Below are 24,033 nucleotides of genomic sequence, written 5' to 3'. Positions count from 1 at the left end.
AGTGAATCTGAAAATGATTAAACTATGTATCATAAATAATTGATAAGCTGTATTAGAGGTTTTATTTAATAATAGTTTGTAATAAGAATAACCAATTGTGGTAATAAATATGCCCACATGTACATCCAGAGTGAGATGAGAGGGGAAAGGGAGGGAGGGAAGAATCATTTAATTTTCCACTAAAACACAGCATTGTCTGGAATAAACAGAAGCAATTAATGACAGTTCACAGAAGTGCATGAGACCGGAAGTGAATACCACAGCAAATTGCAAACTCAGGAGAGAATTACATTCAGCAGACTGTAATTACCCCTCCTGGAATCTGTCCAGAACTCGTGGGTCCAGCTCAGCAGCTCAGTCAGACTGAGAACTGGCTCCAAAGAGCAAGTGCCCAGAGTGACTGTGTTGGACACTGGATTTCATGTGGGCAGCTACTTACTCAGGAGCTCAGAAATAGCTCCCTAAAGCAAATTAAACCTGTCACAAGAATGGTGCAGCAAAAAGAGACCATCAACATCTATCAGGCGATGACGAAACTGTGTTTTTTGAGGCACATACTTTCTTTCTGTGCATCAGCTAACTGGTAACTGTCACAATTAAAAATCGCTTCAGTTAATAGACTTCGCATCTGTTTGATAAATTCACTCAAGCTACAAAATGCTGCCACTGGCATAAGTTTCTCTTTTTCTTACTGGTGTCATCAGAATGCTGGAAGCTAATATATTGACAGCCAAGTTCAATCTGATATTTTTTGAATGCAACTGTCAGGTATTGACAGTTTTGTTATGACGTTTACATCTGATTTGCCCTGTGTCTACCTAACATCTGTGAAAGTAAAAAAGCAAAAAAAGGAAAGTAAAAAGTGAAAAAGGATCATCAAGTAAAAAAGGAACACAAAAAGTCCAGGCAAAACCTCAAGTCAGAACCCTTGTGCTATTCTGCCTCATGCATTTGCTTGCACCTGGCCTCAGCAGTCTCTCATTAACAAAATTAAGAGGATAAGGCAAGAAGCATGGCACAGCACAATGTTCAACTAAGGCATAATCCTTGGATTGGCACTTCATATCTATTAATTTTGAAATTTTTTGTTCATTAATATATATTCAAATATCCACAGACTGGCTGAAATGGGAGATACAGCAGATATTTCCAAGGATGTGTCCAGTTGAGTGTGGAGTATCTCAATGGATGGAGACTTCACAACATCTCTGGGCAACCTGTACCTGTGTGACCACCTGTGTGGCAAAGAAGTTTCTTCTTACATTTAAGTGAAATTTTCTGTGGTTTAGCTTGGGTTTTTTGGTCGGTTTTTTCTTCCTTTCTTTTGGTTTGTTCTTTAATGGAAAAGGTACTTTTGGAACTGCTGATTGTTGCTGTATATGCAACTACATATGTAATAAGTTATTCAAAGTTACCTGATTAAATTTTTTTCCATGTAAAAAATATTTATAAAACAAAAGGCTTAGAGGGTATTCAGTCTCAAAGTATATTAAATTGTGACAATTTTATGAGTATTCCTCCAATTTTTTTCTGAGGTAGAAGTATATTTGTAATAAAAAATGAACTGCTTTGTCGCTGTAAAAATATATTGATTATATGGTACCTGAGGTTCTATTAATGTGTTTAGAGTTTGCATTCTCTAGTTAATATATAAAATCATAATGTACCTACATCATTTCCTCATCTAAGCCCCAGTGTTTGATTTGCCTTTAATCTCAGAAGTTTAAGTGCTTACAGAAAAAGTAATGGATTCAAGGAGTAATGAAAGGGGCAGAAATGCTTGTTATAAAGCAACAATACCAATGTGTTCTAAAGTATGAAGGAATAATATAGTTATAGTCATGCCTCCTTCTCGTCATGTATATTAAAAACAGTTACAGAATTAATTACCATAAGTCCTAAAAGTTCCTATAAGAATTACCCTACAGGAAATCAGGTGGTTAATTAAATAAACTATGTAAAGTATTTCTTTCCATTCCAGGATGGCTTTAACAAAGAGCATGTTGGAAAAGTCATTATATATATGTAGCAATATATAAATATAAAGGTATTTGCTGTCCTGTGTCAGCATCTTTGACCTACATATGGGAATGTATTTATAAGAAAATGAAATGTTGCAGAACTGGAGTAATGGTGTCCATTTTATGCCCTTCTAAATGCCATTATCTGTATGACAAGGCATAAGGAAAGACAAATGCACTGAAGGGTTTCAGGGAGTTAAGATGTTTATCAGAAAGTTTATCATCTCAAAAAGATGAAGAAAAAATGGGGATCTGGGGGGAGCAAACTATACACAAAGGAAAAGTAGATAAAGAATTTGGAAACTGATACTATGATTTTTGCTGCTGAATGTATCAGTAACAGTTATGGAAAACTTCTCTGCTGCAGTAAAAATAAGTTCACATGGCAAATTCAAGCAGGACTACTAAAGACTTTATGTAATGTTTCAGGATGATATGGAAACAGTTTAAAAATATACCAGAAAGCTCTGGTTAGATTTTACCTCTGCTGTGTTTTATGACTATCTGGGAACTGTTGCAAGCATTTATCAAGTCATCATTCCAGTTACAAGACCCTTATCAGAGATTTCATACCCTCTGTGGGAGCAACAGAGTTATGTTGCTTTGTATAAAGAAGAACCCATTTTCTGTTGATGGTTCTAGATTATCATCAAAAAAGAGAACTTCCATCTAAAATGCCAATGTGATTCACATATTTAACCATGTTTTATAACGGATCCATATAAATACAATCCTGTTACTATATAATCTGCTGGATTCATTATTACGTTCTCTGAAAATCATATTTTCAGTGTTGTGGTTTAATGTTGGGCTGGCAATTAAACAACCGACAGATGCTCTCTATTAGCCCCTCTCCCCTTCCCTGTAGGAAAAAGAGAAAGAATAAGGGAGAGAGACTTATAGGTTGGAAACTAAACTACACAGCTTTAATGTAGTGATGAAAAAAAAAAAAAAATTAGTAAATATACACAAGTATATACAAAAGGGATATCACATTCCTCCTCCACCTAATGATGCTCAGGTCACCACCAAGGCTGCAAAGCAGCCCTAGAATAGTCCCAGGCTGGGCTGCTGGAGTCAGTGGCAGATGGGAGCTGGAGGCAGGAACACACAAGCTCAGGAGGGCACGGATTGGGATCAAAGGCAGATGAACAGAAGGAATACTCCCAGGATGTTGGCCATGGATGAAGAGGACTTGACCATCATGATTCCTCAAATTTACTGAGATTCCTCAAATATGTAGAAACCAAGTAAGAGACCTCAAAATCTTTTTTGTTTGGTTGGATTTTTTTGGTCTTTTTTCTGACAATGTCTTATTCTTTTTTGGGAAAAAGGAAAATGTGTATATTGCTTAACTGATTTAAACAGATACGAGTTGAAAATAATTCAACAAATAGCAGATAGTTACTATAAACTTTTAAGAAACTTTTTCTGTTAACCATGACACTCTTAAGTATTCATGCCAGTACCTGAACTCAGGTTTTTCAATTTCATTGATCCCACTAAGAGATATACAAAATAGGAAATAGAAGTTCATGATCAAAGATGATGTTAACTGGATAAAATTCTAATTTTTGTGCTCATATGAATTCATAGCATTTGCTAACTTCTTTATCCTACCACTTTATATTTTTTTAAAGTCTACTGAAAGAAAAAGCACAGTTTTTATATATCTTCTGGTTATTATAAAGGAGGATAACTAAAATTCAAATAAAAATATTGCATAATGGAAAAGTATTCATGTCTGAACATCTTTAAGAGTGACAAAGGTAAGCAGCAGGGTTTACAACAAAGATGCTTTGAAATCTTCACAGATACTTGATCTTCTGCTCCTGGTAAGTTTTCAAAGCCACGGTTTCACTACATTCTCTGTGGATGAAAAATTCCATCACATGCAACTAACTGTAACACAGGAAGACAGTGAAGAGGGAGAGGAATTTGACCAAGGTTCTTAACACCACCTTTTGTTTGTGAAAGCTATTTAGCTTCCAACAAGGCTGCATGTTTCTGTACAGCTTGCAATTTTTTAGCTGGAAAACATTGACAGAGATAGTGTTACAGTTTGATAGGATGATCAGTGAGAGCTGGTCAGAAAATATTCATTCTCTGGTTCCAACTGCAATTTTTATTTTTAATTCCACATGAATTAGTCAACAAAAATAATATGAGAAAATTATTTCGATGTCAAGTATTAAATAGAATCATAGAATAATTTGGGTTAGAAGGGAACTCTAAAGGTCATCTAGTCCAATCCCCCTGCAGTAAGCAGGGACACCCTTAGCTAGATCAGGTTGCTCAGAGCCTCAATGAGCCTCACCTTGAATGTCTCCAGGGATTAGGCCTCAACTACGTCTCTGGGCAACCTGTTCCATTTTTCCACCACCCTCATGGTAAAGAACTTTTTCCTAACATACAATCTAAATCTACTCTTCTCTAATTTAAAACCATTGCCCTTTGTCCTATCACTCCAGGCCCCTGCAAACAGTCCATCTCCAGCCTTCCTGTAGGTCCCCTTCAGATACTGGAAGGTCACTGTTAGCTCTCCCTGGAGCCTTCTTTTCTCCAGGCAGAACAACCCCCAGCTCCCTCATATGTCTTCATAGGAGAGATGTTGAAACCCCTGATCATTTTTGTGGGCCTCCTCTGGACCTGCTAAATATGTCAAAGTTTTAACCTTTGAACTTCTTATTGTCTTATTGTTTCCACTTTTACTTCAAACAGATTTAAAATTTCCATGACAGAAATTCTCCAGTATTAGATGCGCCAAGCAGCATCTTATGTAGGCATCAATGTTTAAGACACTGAGTGTCTGATGAGGTTAAGATACATATTAGCAGATGGGAGTATTTCTTATTAGCATTCTCCTCATAACTATGTTGTACAACAGCAACATTATAAATTGTTAAACAGTTTCAAATCCTGGGCTAATATATTCTTTTTGAGTAGAAATCTTATGTGACTTTTTTCTTGATACCAAGAAGATCTTGATCAAGCTTTAGTTACTCTATGGCATGGCATCACTACATGGGAAGTGCATGGGCTAGTCTCCAGGGTGCTGCTATCCTTTCTGCTGGTGTGGATATATGAATGAGAATACAGGTAAGATGGAAAAAGGAGGAAATTGATGAAATAGAAAAACTTTTTTCCAGTTTTACTATGTGCTGGTGAACCTCTTTTGTCTTGTTTACTGACAACTATACCTTGGTCATTTTTACTAAATATTAAACATACAAAGGTCCTTCATGTTTCTTTATTTGCTGCTGACAATTCTGAATCCTTTCACAAAAGCAGATTTGAAAACAGAAGATTTTGTGAATTTGGACATGCAGATATTTGGATAATCTGCTGTGGTCAGTTTAGCATTTAGTTTGCTGTTCTGCCCCCTTCTGATTAGGGAGCAGAAAGGAAGGAAGGCTACACAAAATACTGAATATTTCTGAGAAAGGTGATGTATTGTTCATCCAGCCTATCTAATAGAGAACGCTGTCATTTCGTATTTATGTTGAACTATCAAGAAACCTCAGCACACAGTAAGAAAGCAAAGGACAATCTAAAGTGATATACCATCTGACAAGCAGGAGAGGGAAAGTACAATTGTGTCCTTTTTTTCAAAGGAAAACCACGGTACAAAGAAGGTAAATGTCAAAATGAAAAGCAATAGCAGAAAGCTGAGAGCACCCAAGTACTTCAGTCATGAGTCTGCTCTTTATCTTGTAAACAAGAGTTGTGCTCTTACCACTTTTAAGTGAGGGATGATTTCTGTTTACCCTGAATGGATATAATTCCAATAACTGCAGCCATGTAAATTGTATACAGTCTCCTCTAAGGGAGGTAAGAGAGAACTGGGCACCTCTAAATGTGAATTAATCAGTCACAGGATATTCTTCATGACCCATTGCTGCTCTGCTCATTATGGCAAGAGCCTAGAGGGCTACCTCAGACTAAATGTCCAGTGGTTTTCTAGCACAGTGGCTAGAAAAAGATGAGAAAAAATTATGTGCTGACTACCGCCATACACATTATTTGTATTTTTCTGTACTTTTGTGGAGTTTATTTGTCCTGAAAGCCTTCAAGATAATGCCATTCTTTGGGATCATATCTAGGTGACTGTCTTTAATTTGATCCATACTTGATCTATACACTTTTACTTCTGCGGCTCTAAAAATAATGAAAATTTCAGTAAAAGCTTAAATGCTGGCAAATTAATGACACCCACACCATCCAAACCAGTACAATGTTCATCTTCCTTGAGCACATTTAAAAACACAGAGTGCAGACTTCTTGAGCTATGGTTAATAACTCAGATAGATATAAAGAATATTCATTGATTTTCAGCATGCTTTGCTCTAATATTTAGCTGAAGATATTTGAAATCACATACTTCTAGATTGGAGAAATGGAATATTCCATAGCATGACAACATCTCTTTGAATCGTCTCTTTTACTTAATAGTGTAAATGTTACACTGTTAGTGTTTTCACTAATGTGAAATGCATGCTTTTCTTGACTTTCAGCAATGTAACTTAAAACAGAATCAGTCACTGTCAATAACTATTAAGAAATATTACATTTTGTCTGAAGGGCTTGTACTCATCTCAAACACCTGTTTTACAACTAGCATGTCTTCAACAAGTGGCTTAAACTTTAAGCACTGAAAGTGACATGTCAAGATATTCAACTAGAAAGAATAGGCATTTATGACCATATTTATATGGTTGCATCCTAAATATGATACTGGAATCTCATTATGAAAAGAAAAATTGTTTGAAATTTTCCAGATGAATTATTTTCATCACAAAAAAAATACTAAAGCACACAAAACATGTGAAGAAATATATTAAGAAACAGATCAGAAACAACTTATTTTCTTGCTAAAAGATAAGGCAATTTAGATAAACAAAAATAAACCAAAAGCACAGATAATCTAAGAAATTACAAATCTTATGTAATGTCTTTGATGTATATATTGTCCTCAACATTTTGTTTCATATTTTTATAACTATTACTTTACAAACATACACTCTGATAATTCTGTTCAACATGAGTAATGTTTGTATGAAAAATACGTAATGTGAGACTTTTCACTCAGAAAAAACATGGCTGAAGGCTGAGTGTGCTATCATAAAATCATGAACGTCCAAAAGATCTGGGAAAGACCATTCACTAGCTTTTCTTAGAAAAGAATTGAAGAGCATCAACCAAACTAATAGAAAAAAGTTTCAAAACAAACAAAAATATCATTTTTCATACATGAATTCCTGCCTGGAAGATATTGTGGAGTCTTAAAAGGTAAATATGACTGGACAAATAAGTGAAATAGAGGTGAGAAAAAGGAACAGTTAGAGTGGGGAAGTGTCCTGTCCCATTGTTTCCTCGCATAAGAGGAAACTGGAAGATATTCTCAGAAAATATCATGGTCATGCTTACCCTGTTCTTTCATTTCTCCTGATGCAACTGCTATAGCCCAGATTTGGAGATCTGGGGGAAATCAGACCAGAATTAATATATGAATATATTTTATATTATATATATAATTTTATATATATATATTTAAATGTATAAAATATATATATATATTATATAATATATATAAGAATAAGAAGAGATGCTGAAAAGCTCTGTAATTATCCTCCAGAATCCTCAAACTAAAAAACTTTTCCCAAATTCTAGAAAGACAAGAAAGCTTTCTTCCATGAACTACAGTACACAATAAAAGGAGTTTTAAGTAACACAAGCAGCCTCTATAAACACATTGCGTATGACTGTGTCCTATTTAAATTTCTCAGCATTACCCTTCAATGCAGAATTGAGTAGCTACTTAATTTTTCCAAGAGAAAACACACACTATAACAGCTTTCTTATTACTTCCATTAAAAATCATGTCTTAGACTACAAATCTATGTTTTGTTCACAAAGTTTCCTATCTACTGGGAACTTAGCTGAGTGTTGCAACTATATATATTGAAATCATTTGTGTATTCACAAAGAAAGCTGAGAAAGAATATGAAAGAAAGCTGATTAGTCATCCTGGATTGAATACACTGAATCCAATACCATTTGTATACACTGTGTATTTATAACTCTACAGGTAGTACTTCTGGACAATATTGCCAGTTTTTATATGAAATCAGACATTATTTAGATGCTACTCCAAAACAAGATACCTTTCTTCTATTTTCTTTTTAATTTAGAGTGTGCAGAGTTATTAAAGACCCCTAACCATGATGAAAAAACACAGCAATCAGAATTTGGGTCTAATTAGAAAAGGATAGATGGGAACACGGAAAATAAAAAATTAGTTACATTCCTTGAAACACTTTAACATTGAAGTGATGAATAAGACAGGAAAACTTTATAAAAATGAAACTAAAATTTCAGTAAAGATTTAAGCATTGCTTTGGCTTAGTATTAAATATAGATATATATTTAGGTTTTTAGTAGAACATATTAAGTCTGTAAGTCATGTCATAATTTGTCTGGAAGCTACTAATTTAGTATAGATGTTCAGTAATAAAATGTCTTATATTTTATCTTATACATTATTTATTTAAAAGTAAAAGTCAGGCTATATTGTTTGTATTATTCTTTTTCCCTACTTTACACACTACGACCATTTTACAAGCATAACACATATCTACGTTGTCATTACAACAAATTTTAAATTTACATCCTGATTTAACTAAAGGAATAAAATAGATGGCAAATGATAAAATAAGGAATGTAAAAAAGATGAAAATACAATGAACATAGTAAATGCAAATATTATATACCATTAAAAGTTATACAGCACACCTATCCACACAATTATTTGCAGTTTTATAAAAGCTCACATAAAGATCATTATTGCTCATTCTTCCTTAATAAAATGATCTAAGAGTACTTTCATTCTTCATAATCTGTACTGAAAGTGCTAATGGATGTCGAGGTGATACAAATCTTCCGGTTGAACTCAAAAACTAAAGATCAGTAGCAGCTCAAGTGGGTGTCAGCTATTGGCAGCAGACTTTGTGATAAACCAACACAGTTGGATTGCAGATTTATTTCCCCAGAGAGGATCAAGCTACACTGAAAGTAACTGATAAATGCAAACATTAGTCAGTTCCAGTGCCAACTACCAAATAAAACAGCCTCACATCAATACAAACCTTTAAAGATTCTTTTGCAAAGTATAATTTTTTCTTAATAGAAGTTTAACAGTGTGGTCTCTGATGGAGATAAATGCCTCACGAAGGGAGCTGATAGTTCTACTGAGGGCATCAGTATAAAAAGGCAATTGATTTTTTTTCCCCCTTCTTATAGCTAAACTAAAACAAAAACTAAGTTAAAGTCACAGTCAAGACCCTGCTAGAGATCTTACTAATTCAATATGCTTTCTTTTTTGAAAAAGTTGTTCTAACATTATATGATAAAAAAGGTCTTCTTTAAATCATTCAGGATGAATGCTTCAGTACTTTGATGTCTACATGCTGTTTGTACATAAAGTCATTAACACGGCATCTAAAGAATCTGAAGTCAGTATCTGGAGACTTTTCTTTCCCCTTACAGTCTGATCAGAACAATTTGTGTCTGAAAAGACAAGCACTGAAAAAAGTGTTGCATGTCTTTATTTGTAAAAAAACAATTGAAAGATGCTTTAGATAAATTTTTATGCATTTTACTGAGTACAAAACTAATGGTTAGCCCTTGCACTGTCATATCCAACCTGTTCCATAAAAGCATACATTTGACTAGAAAAATCTAGATTAGCTAGACATGAGTGGCTCTTATCTACCAACAGCACTTCTTGTGGTCTACCTCTTGCATTAACAGCATAAGGTTTGACAGTCATAGGCAGCTTTGTATTGCAGCTTTCACTCAGTTTGACAAGTTGCCCAGTCTAGAAGCACAAGCAACTTCAGACAGAGACAGACTTACCCAATGGGTGCTGCAAGAAAGCATTTTGCACAGCTCACCTCTGAGGAGCAGGGCTATGGGCAGCCTGCAATCCTGTGGGGTGAGAGACTGGGAGCAGCATGGGAATATTTCAGCTGACCTTTCAGGAAAAAATTCAGATCTGTGTCAGCTTTCACAGCAAAGTTCAGTGTTTCAGTTGTGTTGATGAGACAGGAACAGTAGAAGTGCAATGTAGCTATGAACTTAAAAGCAACAGCTTTAAATTTGGCAAAACAGTGACAGTAGAGTACAAATGTTCTGCCTTCTCATTTTGGGATAGGCAGGACAGGCTATCACTAATAGCTATCTTGTTACTTGGTGAGGTGTTGTTTGTTTGTTTGATTGTTTTGAAATAACACCGCCTTTCTAAATGCTAAGACTGGTTTTCACCCCATAAATTGCTATTTGAAAACAATTGCCTAAAACTGAGTAAAAGGAATAACAATTTAACCAGTTTAATGCCATTAAAATATACATACACCCACACTGGTCTCATAATAACTTGCCTCCACTTTAAACCTGCAAAATTACTTTGTGAAGTAGCATCCTGCAGAGCCTCCAGAGAATGCTAAGTCTAGGATCCTAATTACAGCAATTATGAGTTTCAAATGCAAACAGCAAAGACTGATCATCTCTTTAGGCCATTGTCAAGAGTTAGTGCAAAAAATAATACCTATCATCAGCTGATGAACTGCAAAGTGATGTGGCTGCAAATATGTCTGGGCCATGTAAGGTAATAGCACAACTATTTTCTTTTTTCTGTTTGGAAAAAAAATAATTGAACCTAGGCAACATTTTAATAAATATCTTGATTTTACATTCAAAAGAGATTTTTCCATTTTCAAAACAGTGGCAGGCAAACTGTTGAAAAAGTTTTAGAAATAGGACACAGCCATTTTAATTTTAAATGAAGTAATTCTTCTAGAGGAGTCAACAATCATGATATTGTGCAATGGTATTTCCTATAATGGAGACATTTGTCAGGAGACAGGAATCATAGTGACACAAGCATGTTCATGCACAGGAGGAGACATTTTGTGTCTTTCTCCTTATCAATTTGCTACAGCTGACTGAGAGATTTTGAGCTTTGACTTTTTGAATTCATCAGCAGTGAAACTGAGGAAATATTTTTTTAAAGATCTCCAAACCTGGTATTGTCTAGACATACCCAAAAAGCTCCTGCCTCTTACTCCTCTTGTAATTCAGTATTAGAGCAGCTGCCCAGAACATGTACTTTATTTTGTTGGTAACAAAGAATGGCTGCCAAATGGGTGACACTTCACTGACTCTAGCAGCATCACAAAAGTCATCACTTGACGGAACAACTGCCTAAGTAGCAGAATTATATCACTCAGAAAAAAGACTTTGTGAGCAGTGTAATTTTTCAGGCAGCACATCCTGATAATTAATCACCAGTAGTAAGATTTTATTTTTGAGCCTCATTTGCTGCAGGATCTGCCTTTTCTAACATATGACCTCCTTCCAAATTTCCTCACTTCCACACGATTTAAGTTATCAACTATAACTTTTTTACTTCTGCATTTTTATTCTTTTGATCATTAAGAATTGACTCATGATTCTGAAAAAAAAGTCTAATTAATTTTATCTGATTTTTCCCAATGTGTTTGGCAGAAATTAGCAATGTTTAAAAACCCCATTTAAAATGTAAGTATTCACTTTCTTACAGATGACATATGAAAAAAAATATTGGAAAAATCCTAAGTGTTGCAGGGCTTCCTCAAAATCACATCTAAAATTTTTGCAGCTTGGGATTTAAGCTTTCCACATTTCAGATGTGGAGATAAAGGCCAGTGAAGGTTATTTTAAAACAAGGTGATATGTGGATGCAAAAATCCCACCTTAGTTTTACCGGACAAAATTAAAAAAAATTCTCATTTTGCCTACCTAACGTGTCAGGCTCTTTTTTTATTGCAGTAGGGGAAGCATGGAGGAGGGCTTACAGGTGAGGGTGACAGGTTATTTTTATAAAAATGATACATTAAACATTAATTCCGCCTCTAAAAAAAAAAGCTATTCTGGTATTCCATTTCAATATTATGTGACATTTAGCATTTGTGCATAAGATGCACAGGTATTTCTTGAATGTCTGTATAAGTAGCCAACATAATCTCAGGGAGGGAGATGAAAAGGTTTATATATTTGACAGTGGCTTTTTTGCTATAACGCCATTTCTAGATGAAGCAACTAAGGAAGTAAACCAAAATCATGAAGTACATTATCTAGTCATAGTTTCAAAGGCAACTTTGAGCATCTCAATTGTTATAGTACTTGGACTGAAGACAACAATTATACAGCTTTTTAAACAGGAAAAGGCTGCATATTGCAGTTGAAATATTTCATGATGAAAGGCAAAGGCAAAGCTGACAGGTAAAGGCAAAACTCTTCAATGGATTTCATATAAATTCTAAAGTGATTGTGAAAACTACCCTTTAGGGGAAAAAATCGTTATTTATTAAATAAGTAAATGATGCCTAGCTCTGCTTTTGGCTGATGTTTTCATTAGATCAATCTACACAGACCTTGGGCAGTAAACTTACATGGAAGCATCATTTCACTGAGATTCAGGTAGGGTACATTCTTCACCAGCTGAATACAGAAATACTTTTGGAAAAAAAATTAATATCCATCAGCTGTGAACTTCTCCCAAAATCTAACTACTTAGAATTTCAACTTAGAAAATCTTGTAAAATATCAGTTATAGAGTCTGACAGTCCACAAAAAATAAATGAAAATCCTTAAATAACATTTTTTAAAAGAAATTAGAATAAAAAGTCAGTGTGATATCTGTGATAATCATAATACTATCTCAATATGAAGCTTTAAAAAACATTTAATAGATTAAAGAATGCCAAACAGACTTCACTGTAGCTCTACCAGTATTTTACCCTTTCTAAATATTCACATCTGTAATTATTCTTCACAGCAGTTCACCCACTTGTTTTTCTCTCTCTCCTCTATTTCTTCTATAAAGCAGTTATACAGAGTAAAAAGAAATCTAAGCATAATGAATCCACTTATATTGTTTTCTTTAATGGAATGTTGACAACTCTTGTACTTCTGAACAGCTCCTTTGTACTATGGAGTGTTTTTTCAGTAGGCCTTCTCTAGAAAAAAAAAAAATAAATCACTGTCTTCTCTATGTGTATTTTTCTCACCTCTAGTAGTGGAAGCTTCTTACTCCCAATTTTGCAAACTCGTTTTCTGCCATTCCCCTGCCCTCAGCAACACTGTCATCTTGTTTATGAAAAAGACCTCTCCTCTCCTCTCCTCTCCTCTCCTCTCCTCTCCTCTCCTCTCCTCTCCTCTCCTCTCCTCTCCTCTCCTCTCCTCTCCTCTCCTCTCCTCTCCTCTCCTCTCCTCTCCTCTCCTCTCCTCTCCTCTCCTCTCCTCTCCTCTCCTCTCCTCTCCTCTCCTCTCCCCTCCCCTCCCCTCCTCTCCTCTCCTCTCCTCTCCTCTCCTCTCCTCTCCTCTCCTCTCCTCTCCTCTCCTCTCCTCTCCTCTCCTCTCCTCTCCTCTCCTCTCCTCTCCTCTCCTCTCCTCTCCTCTCCTCTCCTCTCCTCTCCCCTCCCCTCCCCTCCCCTCCTCTCCTCTCCTCTCCTCTCCTCTCCTCTCCTCTCCTCTCCTCTCCTCTCCTCTCCTCTCCTCTCCTCTCCTTTCCTCTCCTCTCCTCTCCTCTCATTTCTCCTCCCCTTTTTGAATGGGTATGTGCTTCATGTGTTTAATTATCAACAAATATTTTAAAGTAAAAGTAAAACTGGTGAAACTAATTTTAAAACAGACATGTGACTATGCTTTATATTTGAATAAGTAAAAAAACAATCAAATACCTCTGAGCTGTAGATGAAAGCACTTTTCAGACTCTTTCAAGTGTTTTAACATAACCTAGCATTGCAGTATGATTTTGTTTTTCTTCAAAATCTTATACAGACTACAACAAACTTGGAAAATGCAAATGCTGCCAATAAAAAGCCACTTAAGTATTTTGATTCCATGACAGACCTATTTCAGCACTATCCTAGCTTCTCTTTAAATGGCTGAAGTTGAAGAAAACCTTTTTTTTCTATCCTAACATGCCAAATATGCCCAATGGTCTCTAACAAAATAAATACCCTTTTGTTATGTGTAGTGAAGAAACAATCCTTACCAGGAAAACTTAACAGTATTTCAGTTAATTTAACTCAATGTTATCAACTGCCATAAGCAAACAAGAATTGGGACCCTCCTCCAATTCAGTTCCTCAGCCAGAATTGCATTTTGCACTCTACTCATTTCATTTACTTCTCCATAATGAACATGAGTAGTAACAATAAGGACCTTTTACACTTGTAGCTATTCATTCTGCAACAATTTACTTATTAAAAAAGTCTCTGTTCTACTCACAAAATCCTTTTAAAACCCCAAGAGTAGATTCATCATTTTTCTATTGACTCAGTATAGTATTTTTAATCAAGTTAATGCAAGTTTTCTGTCCTTTGAAACTATAAAGCACTCAGTTTAATAAGGAAATTAGGTCAGCTGGCATGTTTTTTTTTAAAAGTTACTTTGCCATATGGTCAAAATTAAGTCTTTTGAATCATCCTGTAAGGCCTGAGAGCATCATTTATATTCTTTGGGAAGTGCCATTTTTCAGAATTTTTACATTAAAGACTGGCCAGGGAAAAAAAAACAAGTAACACTGACATAAAAGAAATTACCAGGTTTTTTATGGAATATTTGAGTAATAATAGGAACCAGAACTTGCATCTAAAGGTAATATTTTTTTCTAATTTACATAAACTACAGAATAAAATAAGATATATTCAGCTCATTATGTTTTCTGCCCACACCAAAGCGAGCATGTATAGTTGTATATCTTTGTGAGTGAACTTTATTACTCATTGTGCTTTATGTACATATCACAGAATCCCAGAATCACAAAACTGTTGGGGAAGGAACCCCTGGAGACCATTTAGTCCAACACCCCATGCCAGGGCAGGTTTACCTAAAGTAGGTTGGTGTCCAGGCAGGTTTTGAATGTCCCCAGAGATGGAAACTCCAGCACCTCTCTAAACAGCCCGTTCCAGTTCTGCCACCCACAAAGGCAGGAATTTCCCATTTATGCTTAGATGGAACTTCCTGTGTTTCTATCATATTCCTAGATTACTATTGGATCTGCTATGAGAGATCACAAGGATGTTCATGAAGTACACACACAAGAAGACAGAGCAGAACAGTACAGAATTTAGCTTTCAAAATTATGAGATCTAATCTGCCAACTAACATTTATAGAATACTGGATCACAGAGCACATCCAAAAGTATTATTTACCTTTCAGAAGCCAGAATAGCTCTTTCAAATATTTCTCTCCTTCAATCTTTTGACTCTTTGTCAGAGCAGTAGCTGCACAGAACTATTTACTATTTCCTAAGTGTACATCTTTTTATTTGTGCACAAAGGGAGGGAAAAACAAATGCTTTTCCTGTTAAAGTCACATAATTTCCAGTAAATGCATAATTACCCACATTTTGCAAGTGTCTTTTCTTCCTTAATCTCAGCTCCTGCCTTCCCATTCATCCTAAGAAGTTCTCATTCTTCATATGTGACTAAAAAGTCTAGATATTACGAACTGTACAAAACTGGCAAACAGTTCACCTACCCTTATTTTTCTTTTCTCCTGACAGTGTCAGGATAGCTCCTCATAAAACTGAATTTGCTCAAAAAAATCTATTTTTTTTTAAAGCCTATTCAACCCAAACAAAAGAATAAGCCCATTTCTATTAAAATTAGCTTATCACAATGCATTTTTTGCCTTTTGCCAATTTATTTATGAATGCTTTTTGAATTCTGAATGCTAGCTAAAAAATTCCAAAATACTACTGGAATTGTTTTGTAAGAGCAAAACCCCTGAAAAATCAAAACAGGCTTTCCACAACACTCTGCCCCTTCATGGAAGTGTGAGTGCTCATCCAAAGATTGTGGCTTCTCTTTTTCTTGCATGAGGCTATGTAGCCCCTTTGGCCCTGCAGAAGCAGTGGTCCCTGAAGCCTCCATCTGCAGCAGAATGTTCTGCTGCTGCCTTCCTACCAAGATTTGGCTTGCCCACTGCTGCTCTCAGGAGTCTTGCACAGGGGTGGATGTGAAAAAAGGTGGGTGGCAGGAAAGTGGGAGCAACAGTGGCAGAGTTTGTGGAGAGGCAGGGTGGCCCCTTTAGAGGTTCCTGCTGCTGCCGCAGAACATCTTTGAAGAGAAGCCAAGACCCAAAGTGCATGGTTCATCTGTGGTTCCGAAGGGCAGGCTTGGCAAAGTGAGAGAGGCTGGTTCTGGTCACTGAAATCATAAACTGTGTCAGATTCAGGATAAGTGGCATGTTAGGACAGGTCCAGGATGGGTTGTTCTAAGGCAGCTTGGGCTGGCAGGCAGCTGTGGAGGAAGAAGGAGGTGTTCACAGTAATGTTTGCCTCCTGTGCTGTGGGTGGAAGAGAAAAGGATTTCTGGCAGAGCTGTATGACAATAAAATATAAATCACGTCTCTCCTCAGGTTCCTTACTCACCTGGGTATTAATGCCAGTTGATACTGACATTAAAAATGCCCTGCCAGGAGAAACTAGTAAGCAGTGAACAAAGGTAGCAGACAAAAATAAATCTGAAATATTGTAACCCACATACTTACTAAAGAAACATTTATTCTGTTTACTTCAGCTCCCAAACCAAATCTTTGTTTTCAGAAAGGATTCAATTTTCTTTATGTTTAGTTTGAGTTGTATCCAGGATAGCCAAATATAAAAGCTGTCTTATAACCACAGTCATCACTTTCAAAGAAAGCATGCAATTTAAATGGGTACAATCTGTGTTACATGTTAAGTAGTTTATTCCACCTACCAAAATGATTCAAAACTATAATGTTTTAATGAAAGCCCCTAAACTTGCTTTGTACATTTGATAGAATCATAGAATTTTCAGGGCTGGAAAGGCACCTTTCAGATCATTTGGTTCCAACCCCCCCCTGCCACGGGCAAGGACACCTCCCACTAGATCAGGTTGCTCAGAGCCCTGTCCAGCCTGGCCTTGAACACTTCCAGGGATGGAGCATCTTCTACCTCTCTGGGCAACCTGTTCCAGTGTCTCACCACCCTCATGATGAAGAACTTCTCCCTAACATCTGGTTTGGATCCATTCCTCCTAGTCCTATCACTACCTAAAAATCCTAAAAATCCCTCACCAGCTTTCTTGTAGGCCCTTTCAGATACTTGAAAGGCTACAATAAAGTCTCCCTGGAGCCTCTTCCTCTCCAGACTCCCAACTCTCTGAGTCTGTCTTCATAGGAGAGGTGCTCCAGCCTCTCCTTGTGGCCCTTCTCTGGACATGCTCCAGCACATCCATGTCTTTCTTGTAATAAGATTTCGGCTAGCTTAAAGAAATGCATGCTATTATTCCATACTAACAAAACCTAAATACTAAAAAAAAATAAATAAAGTGGACATAACAGCTTATAAAAATAAGGTAAAAGCAATATATTTTATTAGACCATATTTAACCCTTAATATCTGAAAAGAGCATGTTGCACCCAAAAGATTGCTTATTTTTTCAGCTGCACACCTCAGTCTAAAACACAAAGAGCATTTCTGCTACAGATTTGTTATTGTCTGCCTAAAAATGCTGGTAGTTTTTGGGCAGATATAAAATTACTTTTATAACAGTGATTACATAGAGCAAACTTAAAATTTCCAAAGATTATCAATATAACAAATGTGAAACTTTAAGGTAGGAGTCAAATAATTTAAATACCTTTATTATAAATAAATATTAGAGCTTTTCACCTAAAGCTTCTTTCATAGTCAGGAGATGGAAGTGAGACTTTGTACAATACAATTCACGTTTTGCACATTGGCATTAGGAGGAGATAAGTCATGCCTTGGAATTGCTATAAAGAACAACTACTTCACATGAAGATAGCTTTAACTGTTAGGTGAGACAAATCTTACCTCTAGAGGAAAACATGCACTACATCATATTCACCATAAACAAACCTCCCATAACTTGAGAAGAACTTTGCTGTGTTGACTCCGTAGAGGGCTTATTCCCCCTTTCTATGGCAAAAAAACCTTTTCATTCTGTTTTTGGATGGTCACTGTACAGCTATCATGTTTTTTGTCCTGTTACTAAAACATGATAAAGGTATTTTAAAAACTTTTTAAAAAGTAATTTATTAAAAATTGAAAAAATATTCACAAGAGAATAAACAATAAAACATCAAGGTGATTTGCAGGCTTATTTGTTTTGTTTTAAAAAGTCTCATTTCACCTTTAAATTGGTCAGAGTTCTGATATTTCTAAACAAAATAGTTAAAAGATGAAATATAGGCTCTGTTAAGTCAATGGGCAAACTGCCAGAAATCCCAAAGAAGCCAAGGTTTTACTCTTGATTGAAACTTATAAAAAAATTCTAAGTAAAACTTGTTTCTTGAATGTGCACTGTTCTTCCATTCTTTAAATATTACAGCATTTTGAATGGTTAATTAATACTGTGAGGCAACAACATGAAAAAAATTCTGATCCCTTCTTTTCTTTGGGAGATGAAGGGCAGGGGATAATATTTGAGTTCTTCTCAAGACATGGATACTTTTTAAGATATAGGGAAATACATCTCAGATACTTCTACATAAATACTATGCTCTTAATGATGCACTCAAGCAGGTAACATTGCATAAAAAATATGATTTGTTTCTTCTTCTTTAACCAAAGTTTGTCTGCCTGTAATAAAAATTGCTACATTTTCAAATACATGCATTCTTCAGTTTCTTGCTGAACATATGTACTAACATATGATTTAATTTAGAAACTTTGAGTTAATAATTTGACTAAGCTGACTGAAAGATATTAAAAACAACAGAAAACTGCTTTCCATTTTAAAGCTAACGATCCAGTTAGTATAATTGCATGCAGACTGTTTTAAGGACATGTACAGGTTCTTTTTAAGGATGGAAGAAACACAAGGTCCATATAACATCATATGTGTCCATTTTTTATTCTAGTTTATTAAAATACTATCCCAGAAGACTACACTGTCCACATAAATCACATAAACTTTCATAAAAAACCTAGGGAAATTATAAGTGCTTCGTTAGGACAATATTGTTGGATTTAGCATACTCTGGGGAAATGTAAAATGAAGTCTTCTGATTCCATCCCAATAATGAGAAACATTAACACTGGATGTCATTTAACTAGATTTTAAAAGGTTGCCTAACAAGCATCTTGGGTGCATTAAGAACAGATTTATTTCATTTTTGTAACATCTTCAGAAATTAAGGGTTTGTGATTCTTTTATGTCTTTGGTAGTCACTAATAGTTTGTTACAAATGCTTTTTGTCTACAGTTTCCTTCTCTCCTTCTCTGTAGAATGGTGCTCACCTTAGCACTAAATTGAAACAATGGGAAGGAGCACCATGGCAACAAGATCTACTCAAAATGTTTGTATTTCAATATTCTGATCTGACTCATGAAGAAAGGCAAATTGACTCACACAAAAAAACCTTCAATCACACTAAGAAATAACATTTCCCCCAAATTTTGTAAAAAACAAACCTGTCTGGTCTTATTTTCTTAAATTTGTTTTTAGCTTTACACACAAAGCCACATTTTTAAAAAAATCTGTAGCAAAGCAAAAAAAAATTCTAACACAGCAAAATTCATCAGGTTCCTATTAGCGACACTATAGATGGAAATAAATGTAATCATTTTAATAAACTTATACAGAGCAACACACCGTACTTGTTACATAATGTCTAATTTAAGTGAAAATCTTCAGGGAATATGAAAATTTCTTCTACTGAAAACAAGATGTCCAAATGTACAGAACTCCATCAGAAGTCATCACTGCACTGTCAATCACATTGTTTCATAGCATCTGCCCAAGTAATTTTCTCCAGTCATATGTATTATTTCCATTTGTATGAGGCAAGCAGAAGTATCAATGGGCATGACAAACAGTAAAAAATAATGATTAAAATAAGCTTGTAAATACTGAAACTAGCATACTAAACAGAAAACTTTCTATTATGGTTTTTAGGGTTCTTGTGTTTTTTTATAACCAATGTTCCATTTTTACCTCATCCACACAAAACCCCACAACAGATTAATCACTTCTCTTCTGAAGATATATAATCAGGCAGAGAGGAGGACCTAATTTATAATAAGGGAGGCACAATATATAGTATAAAAAGCATTACTAAAATAAGTCATCAATATTGGCCATGCATGCCCTGGAGCAATTTTTGATAAATAACAGAAAAATATATCAATAGAAGTACAGAATGTTATAGAAGGCATATTAACCATGAATTAGGAATTCATCCAGAATGATAAGCATATGAATCTATCACGTAAAAGAACCAAGTTATTAATCAGATATAATTTTAGGCAGAAGAAACTCAACAGCTCCTTCAGCCCATTGAGAGATTGCCTTCTAAGTTGTGACCTTCCAACTGTCTACTTCTTTGAATTACTATCTAGAAAAGTTTCTCTAGATAGTGACCACAGATAGGAATAATCTTCAATTATTAAATCTGGCTTTGTGAACACCATAATTTGGCCTGTCCAAAGGCAGAAATCTCAGAAGGTCACCAGCGGGGAGTCTGTCTTCCTTAAACTCCTGCACTGGTTCTTCTTCTAAATTCAGAAGTTTTCTAATTCATAATTTCAACCTATAACATATACTTCATGTCATTACTTGCAAATACTTGGAAATGAAATACATACTAAACTCATTTACAATTAATGTGTTAAACGACCATTTATAGAGAATGTTTTAATCAAATTTCAGCATAACATTCTGATTATTATTACTCAAACGCACACAGGAGATTAATTTAAGCTCTTACTTTCAGCCATCCAAAAATGCCTGAACTATAAAAGAGGATAGCTCATTTTTAATGAGAAAAACCTTCTCCAACCTACTCTTAAACCATGATTTTGTTAAACCTACAGGATTTTGCATATTATAAAAACGCTAGGTTGGTATTTTGAATCTACTGCTTTCATAATGAGTCTATTATTTGCTTTATATTTTATTAGTCTTTGCACAGAATAATGGTAAATAGAATTTCTATCTGAATATGTTCTGGAGTTGAATTAAATCCATGATGAACAAAAGGAATGAGCATCAGATCTGATAATTACTAGGATCAGCTGAAGCAAGGAGGGGCTGGGTGCATTCAAAATCGTTCATCCCTGTTATTAACTGTAGAAACCAAGCAGAGTCTGTTCTCAAGCTCTAAATGCTTGGGGGAAAACTACCTTTGTTCTTTAATATTTTTCTCACTTAGCACCTGCTAAAAATAAAGAGGTACATGCTTATTACAGCACCTTTTTACATTGCAATGTATTGCAGAAGAAAGAGCAGCAGAACTGGAAAGAGCTAACATTTTGCAGAAAAAGGGGTGTACATTTTGTCTTACACAGTTAGAATACAGACCACTGAAAGCAGACTAATACCTTCCAAGTTCCTGAGGTTTTCTTTCCGTTTTGGTTTCTAAAATACAGTGACTGGCTGCGGATGTAAGATGGACATGTAGTGAGATGTCAAGCTAGGTATATAATTTAATTATAGTAATTTCTTCATATTGTTTATTTTCACAGAGAACTTTTCAGCACTAAAAATACATATGATACATATGAAAAATCCATATGAAAAAATCTAGTAATTTAAGATTTTCTACTGTGCTAACGCAGACTAATTCTGTCAGAAAGCAAAAGAGCAAGCTTATTTGACAAGTCTCAGTCTTAAAGCAACACTGAGTCACCTACTGTATAAAAGTGAAACAGACAAATTATATTCATTTTTTTGCTTAAAAATCTAAAGGTGAAAAAACTAATTGGTCGCACACAAAAAAGAATAAACGGGCACTTTCACTATTATTGCAGAAATATTTTAAACCAAGCAGACTAAATATTAATAATAAAAAACTTGTACAAATTAAAATTAATTTTAGGAGTGCTAAAGATTCAGTTGTTTTCATGGGAACTTTAAGAGGACAAATCAACAAATACAGTAAAGGTTATCTTTAAGGAAAGGCTTGAAGAATAAGAATATCTGCAAGATATAAGGGCTTCTCACTTTAAACAGAAGTAAAAATACTTTAGTATTTAAAACTGAAGAAGTCGTGGAAGAATTGAATAAGTAATGCTTAAGACTGATGGAATATGTTTGCTTTATGATATTCATAATGGAAAATTATTTGATATTGCAGTGAGGACACAAATATCTTGGTAATATAAGTAGCAAAAAGGATATTGTCAAATCTAATGTTTAATTAGCAGAAATCCCTGCTGGAAAATATTTTTGACCCATGTTGTGCACTCTAACTACAATAATACTATGTTGTTAAAATCTGATTCTTTCCCAAGTCTGAATGTACATTTAATTAAGTATGCCATAGAAAGGAGGAATTACTTAATCAAAATTCCACATATAAAAGAAAGAAAAATGCTAATCTGACCAATCTAAACGTATAAATATCTAGAAATGTTTTTGTACGTTGAAGGAATTTTTGAATGTGTAATTACATAACCAGAAACCAAAAACCAATTATCCTGTTTATGTGAATATTTTGATTAGTTACAAGCTAGAATAATCAATGCATAGTTTGTATTTTGAAAAGCAGATAATTTCTATGTTAGATCTCAGTAAGGAAATTGATTTATATCACTTAGATGACAATATATTTTCAATGTGAGACACAGATCTTCTAAGCATTAGAATCAAAGCACAAAAAATTATCCTAATTAAAACTACACATCCATATTCTAAGAAGAAATCATATTCCGGTAGAAAATTAAAGTATATACTTATTCTTGGTAGACAATAGATACCTAACATTTGAAGATGATGTGTATTACTTATAAATGTTAGTGTAATGTTGCTGACATTAAGAAGATTCTTTTCATAAAACCAAAAATGTGAGCACTAAATGTCACTGTCACTTTGCAGGTACACCTAAGGTAGCATTCAGTGCTTGCAATTTCAGCTAAAGTAGAGCAATTTTTTATCATTTTTATCATTTTTTAATCATTTTTTATCAGCAGAATACAAGCCTTTATATAGTCCACTGCAAGGTGTATGGGTGTGAAGCACTGGCTTTATCACAACAAGCATAAACATCAATATTGAAAATAATCTGTAACAGCAAGTAAAGTTTCTCTATAGATAACAGGGAGGCTGCCAAAGTGCATTGTGTGAAAAAGTAAAGGGGATCCTGAAGTTAATGATCTTCCAGAGCTGCACAGGGAGGTGAGGAGGCCAGGCTGTTGTCACACCCCATCAGTGTCACAGCTGGCTCACCCTGCCTGCTTCAGTAATCCAGCAGCTCCTACTCAATGTACAATATTACAATTGTTTCTACCTATGGCCCTCTTCTTCCAACGAACTCTTTTGGGTATGTTCCACCACCTACTCTAATTCTTAGGTGGACTATTCCATAATTCTAGAAAGAGACCATTTTACAACAGTTTATAAAGTAAACTTTTTCTATCCTTTATCAGATTGTCTGAAGACATCACATCTTTTCTTCTCCAACAAGATCTGTGTTACTCTTCCTTTTTTATTGAGAGCAACACATTCCCACCTTAAAAACTCTGAACGTCAGTGTACTTTCAACATATTTACAGAACACGTTCTTCATATGTAGTTTTTTGTGTATGCAACCTCAGTATAGGTCTGTCATCATAATTTAGGTAGGTCTCTGGAGTCCATGACTAGAACAGGAGTTTCAAACTTGTGTGTATTTGAAACAAAGAACAGATATATTATTTGCATAAAGTAACACAAGAAATCTGTGAGACAAAGGTTTAGCATCTCTCCTATCCACAAATTCAACAAAGGATAACTACCAGGAGACTCACTTTTTCTTTTGATTTAATTTATTGAACACCTAGGTTGCCATTTGCAAAAAAGCCTCTTTAAATAAATGACATTGTGATGTTTGAATAAATGACTGCCTGGGCCCAAACGTATTTTCCAATCCAAGGAAAACTATTCAGTAAAAAACTTTCCAGAGATCTTTTCAGAGATTTTCTATCCACTG

At 35.0% G+C, this 24,033-nt stretch overlaps 1 protein-coding gene across 1 annotated transcript in view; it reads right to left on the bottom strand.

The window, feature by feature from the left end:
* Positions 1-16,221, bottom strand: part of LOC139792080 (interleukin-1 receptor accessory protein-like 1) — a 232,677-nt gene extending 216,456 nt beyond the window's left edge. The window contains exon 1 of the mRNA XM_071734879.1: positions 16,038-16,221. Coding sequence (XP_071590980.1) covers positions 16,038-16,221 — 184 coding nt within the window. The remainder of the gene's footprint in view (positions 1-16,037) is intronic.
* Positions 16,222-24,033: the final 7,812 nt, after the last annotated feature.

The sequence above is a fragment of the Heliangelus exortis genome, chromosome 1 (genome assembly GCF_036169615.1).
Source record: "Heliangelus exortis chromosome 1, bHelExo1.hap1, whole genome shotgun sequence".
NCBI lineage: Eukaryota > Metazoa > Chordata > Aves > Apodiformes > Trochilidae > Heliangelus > Heliangelus exortis.
The sequence above is the reverse complement of the archived record's forward strand: the minus strand, read 5'-3'. Positions and strand labels throughout refer to the sequence as shown.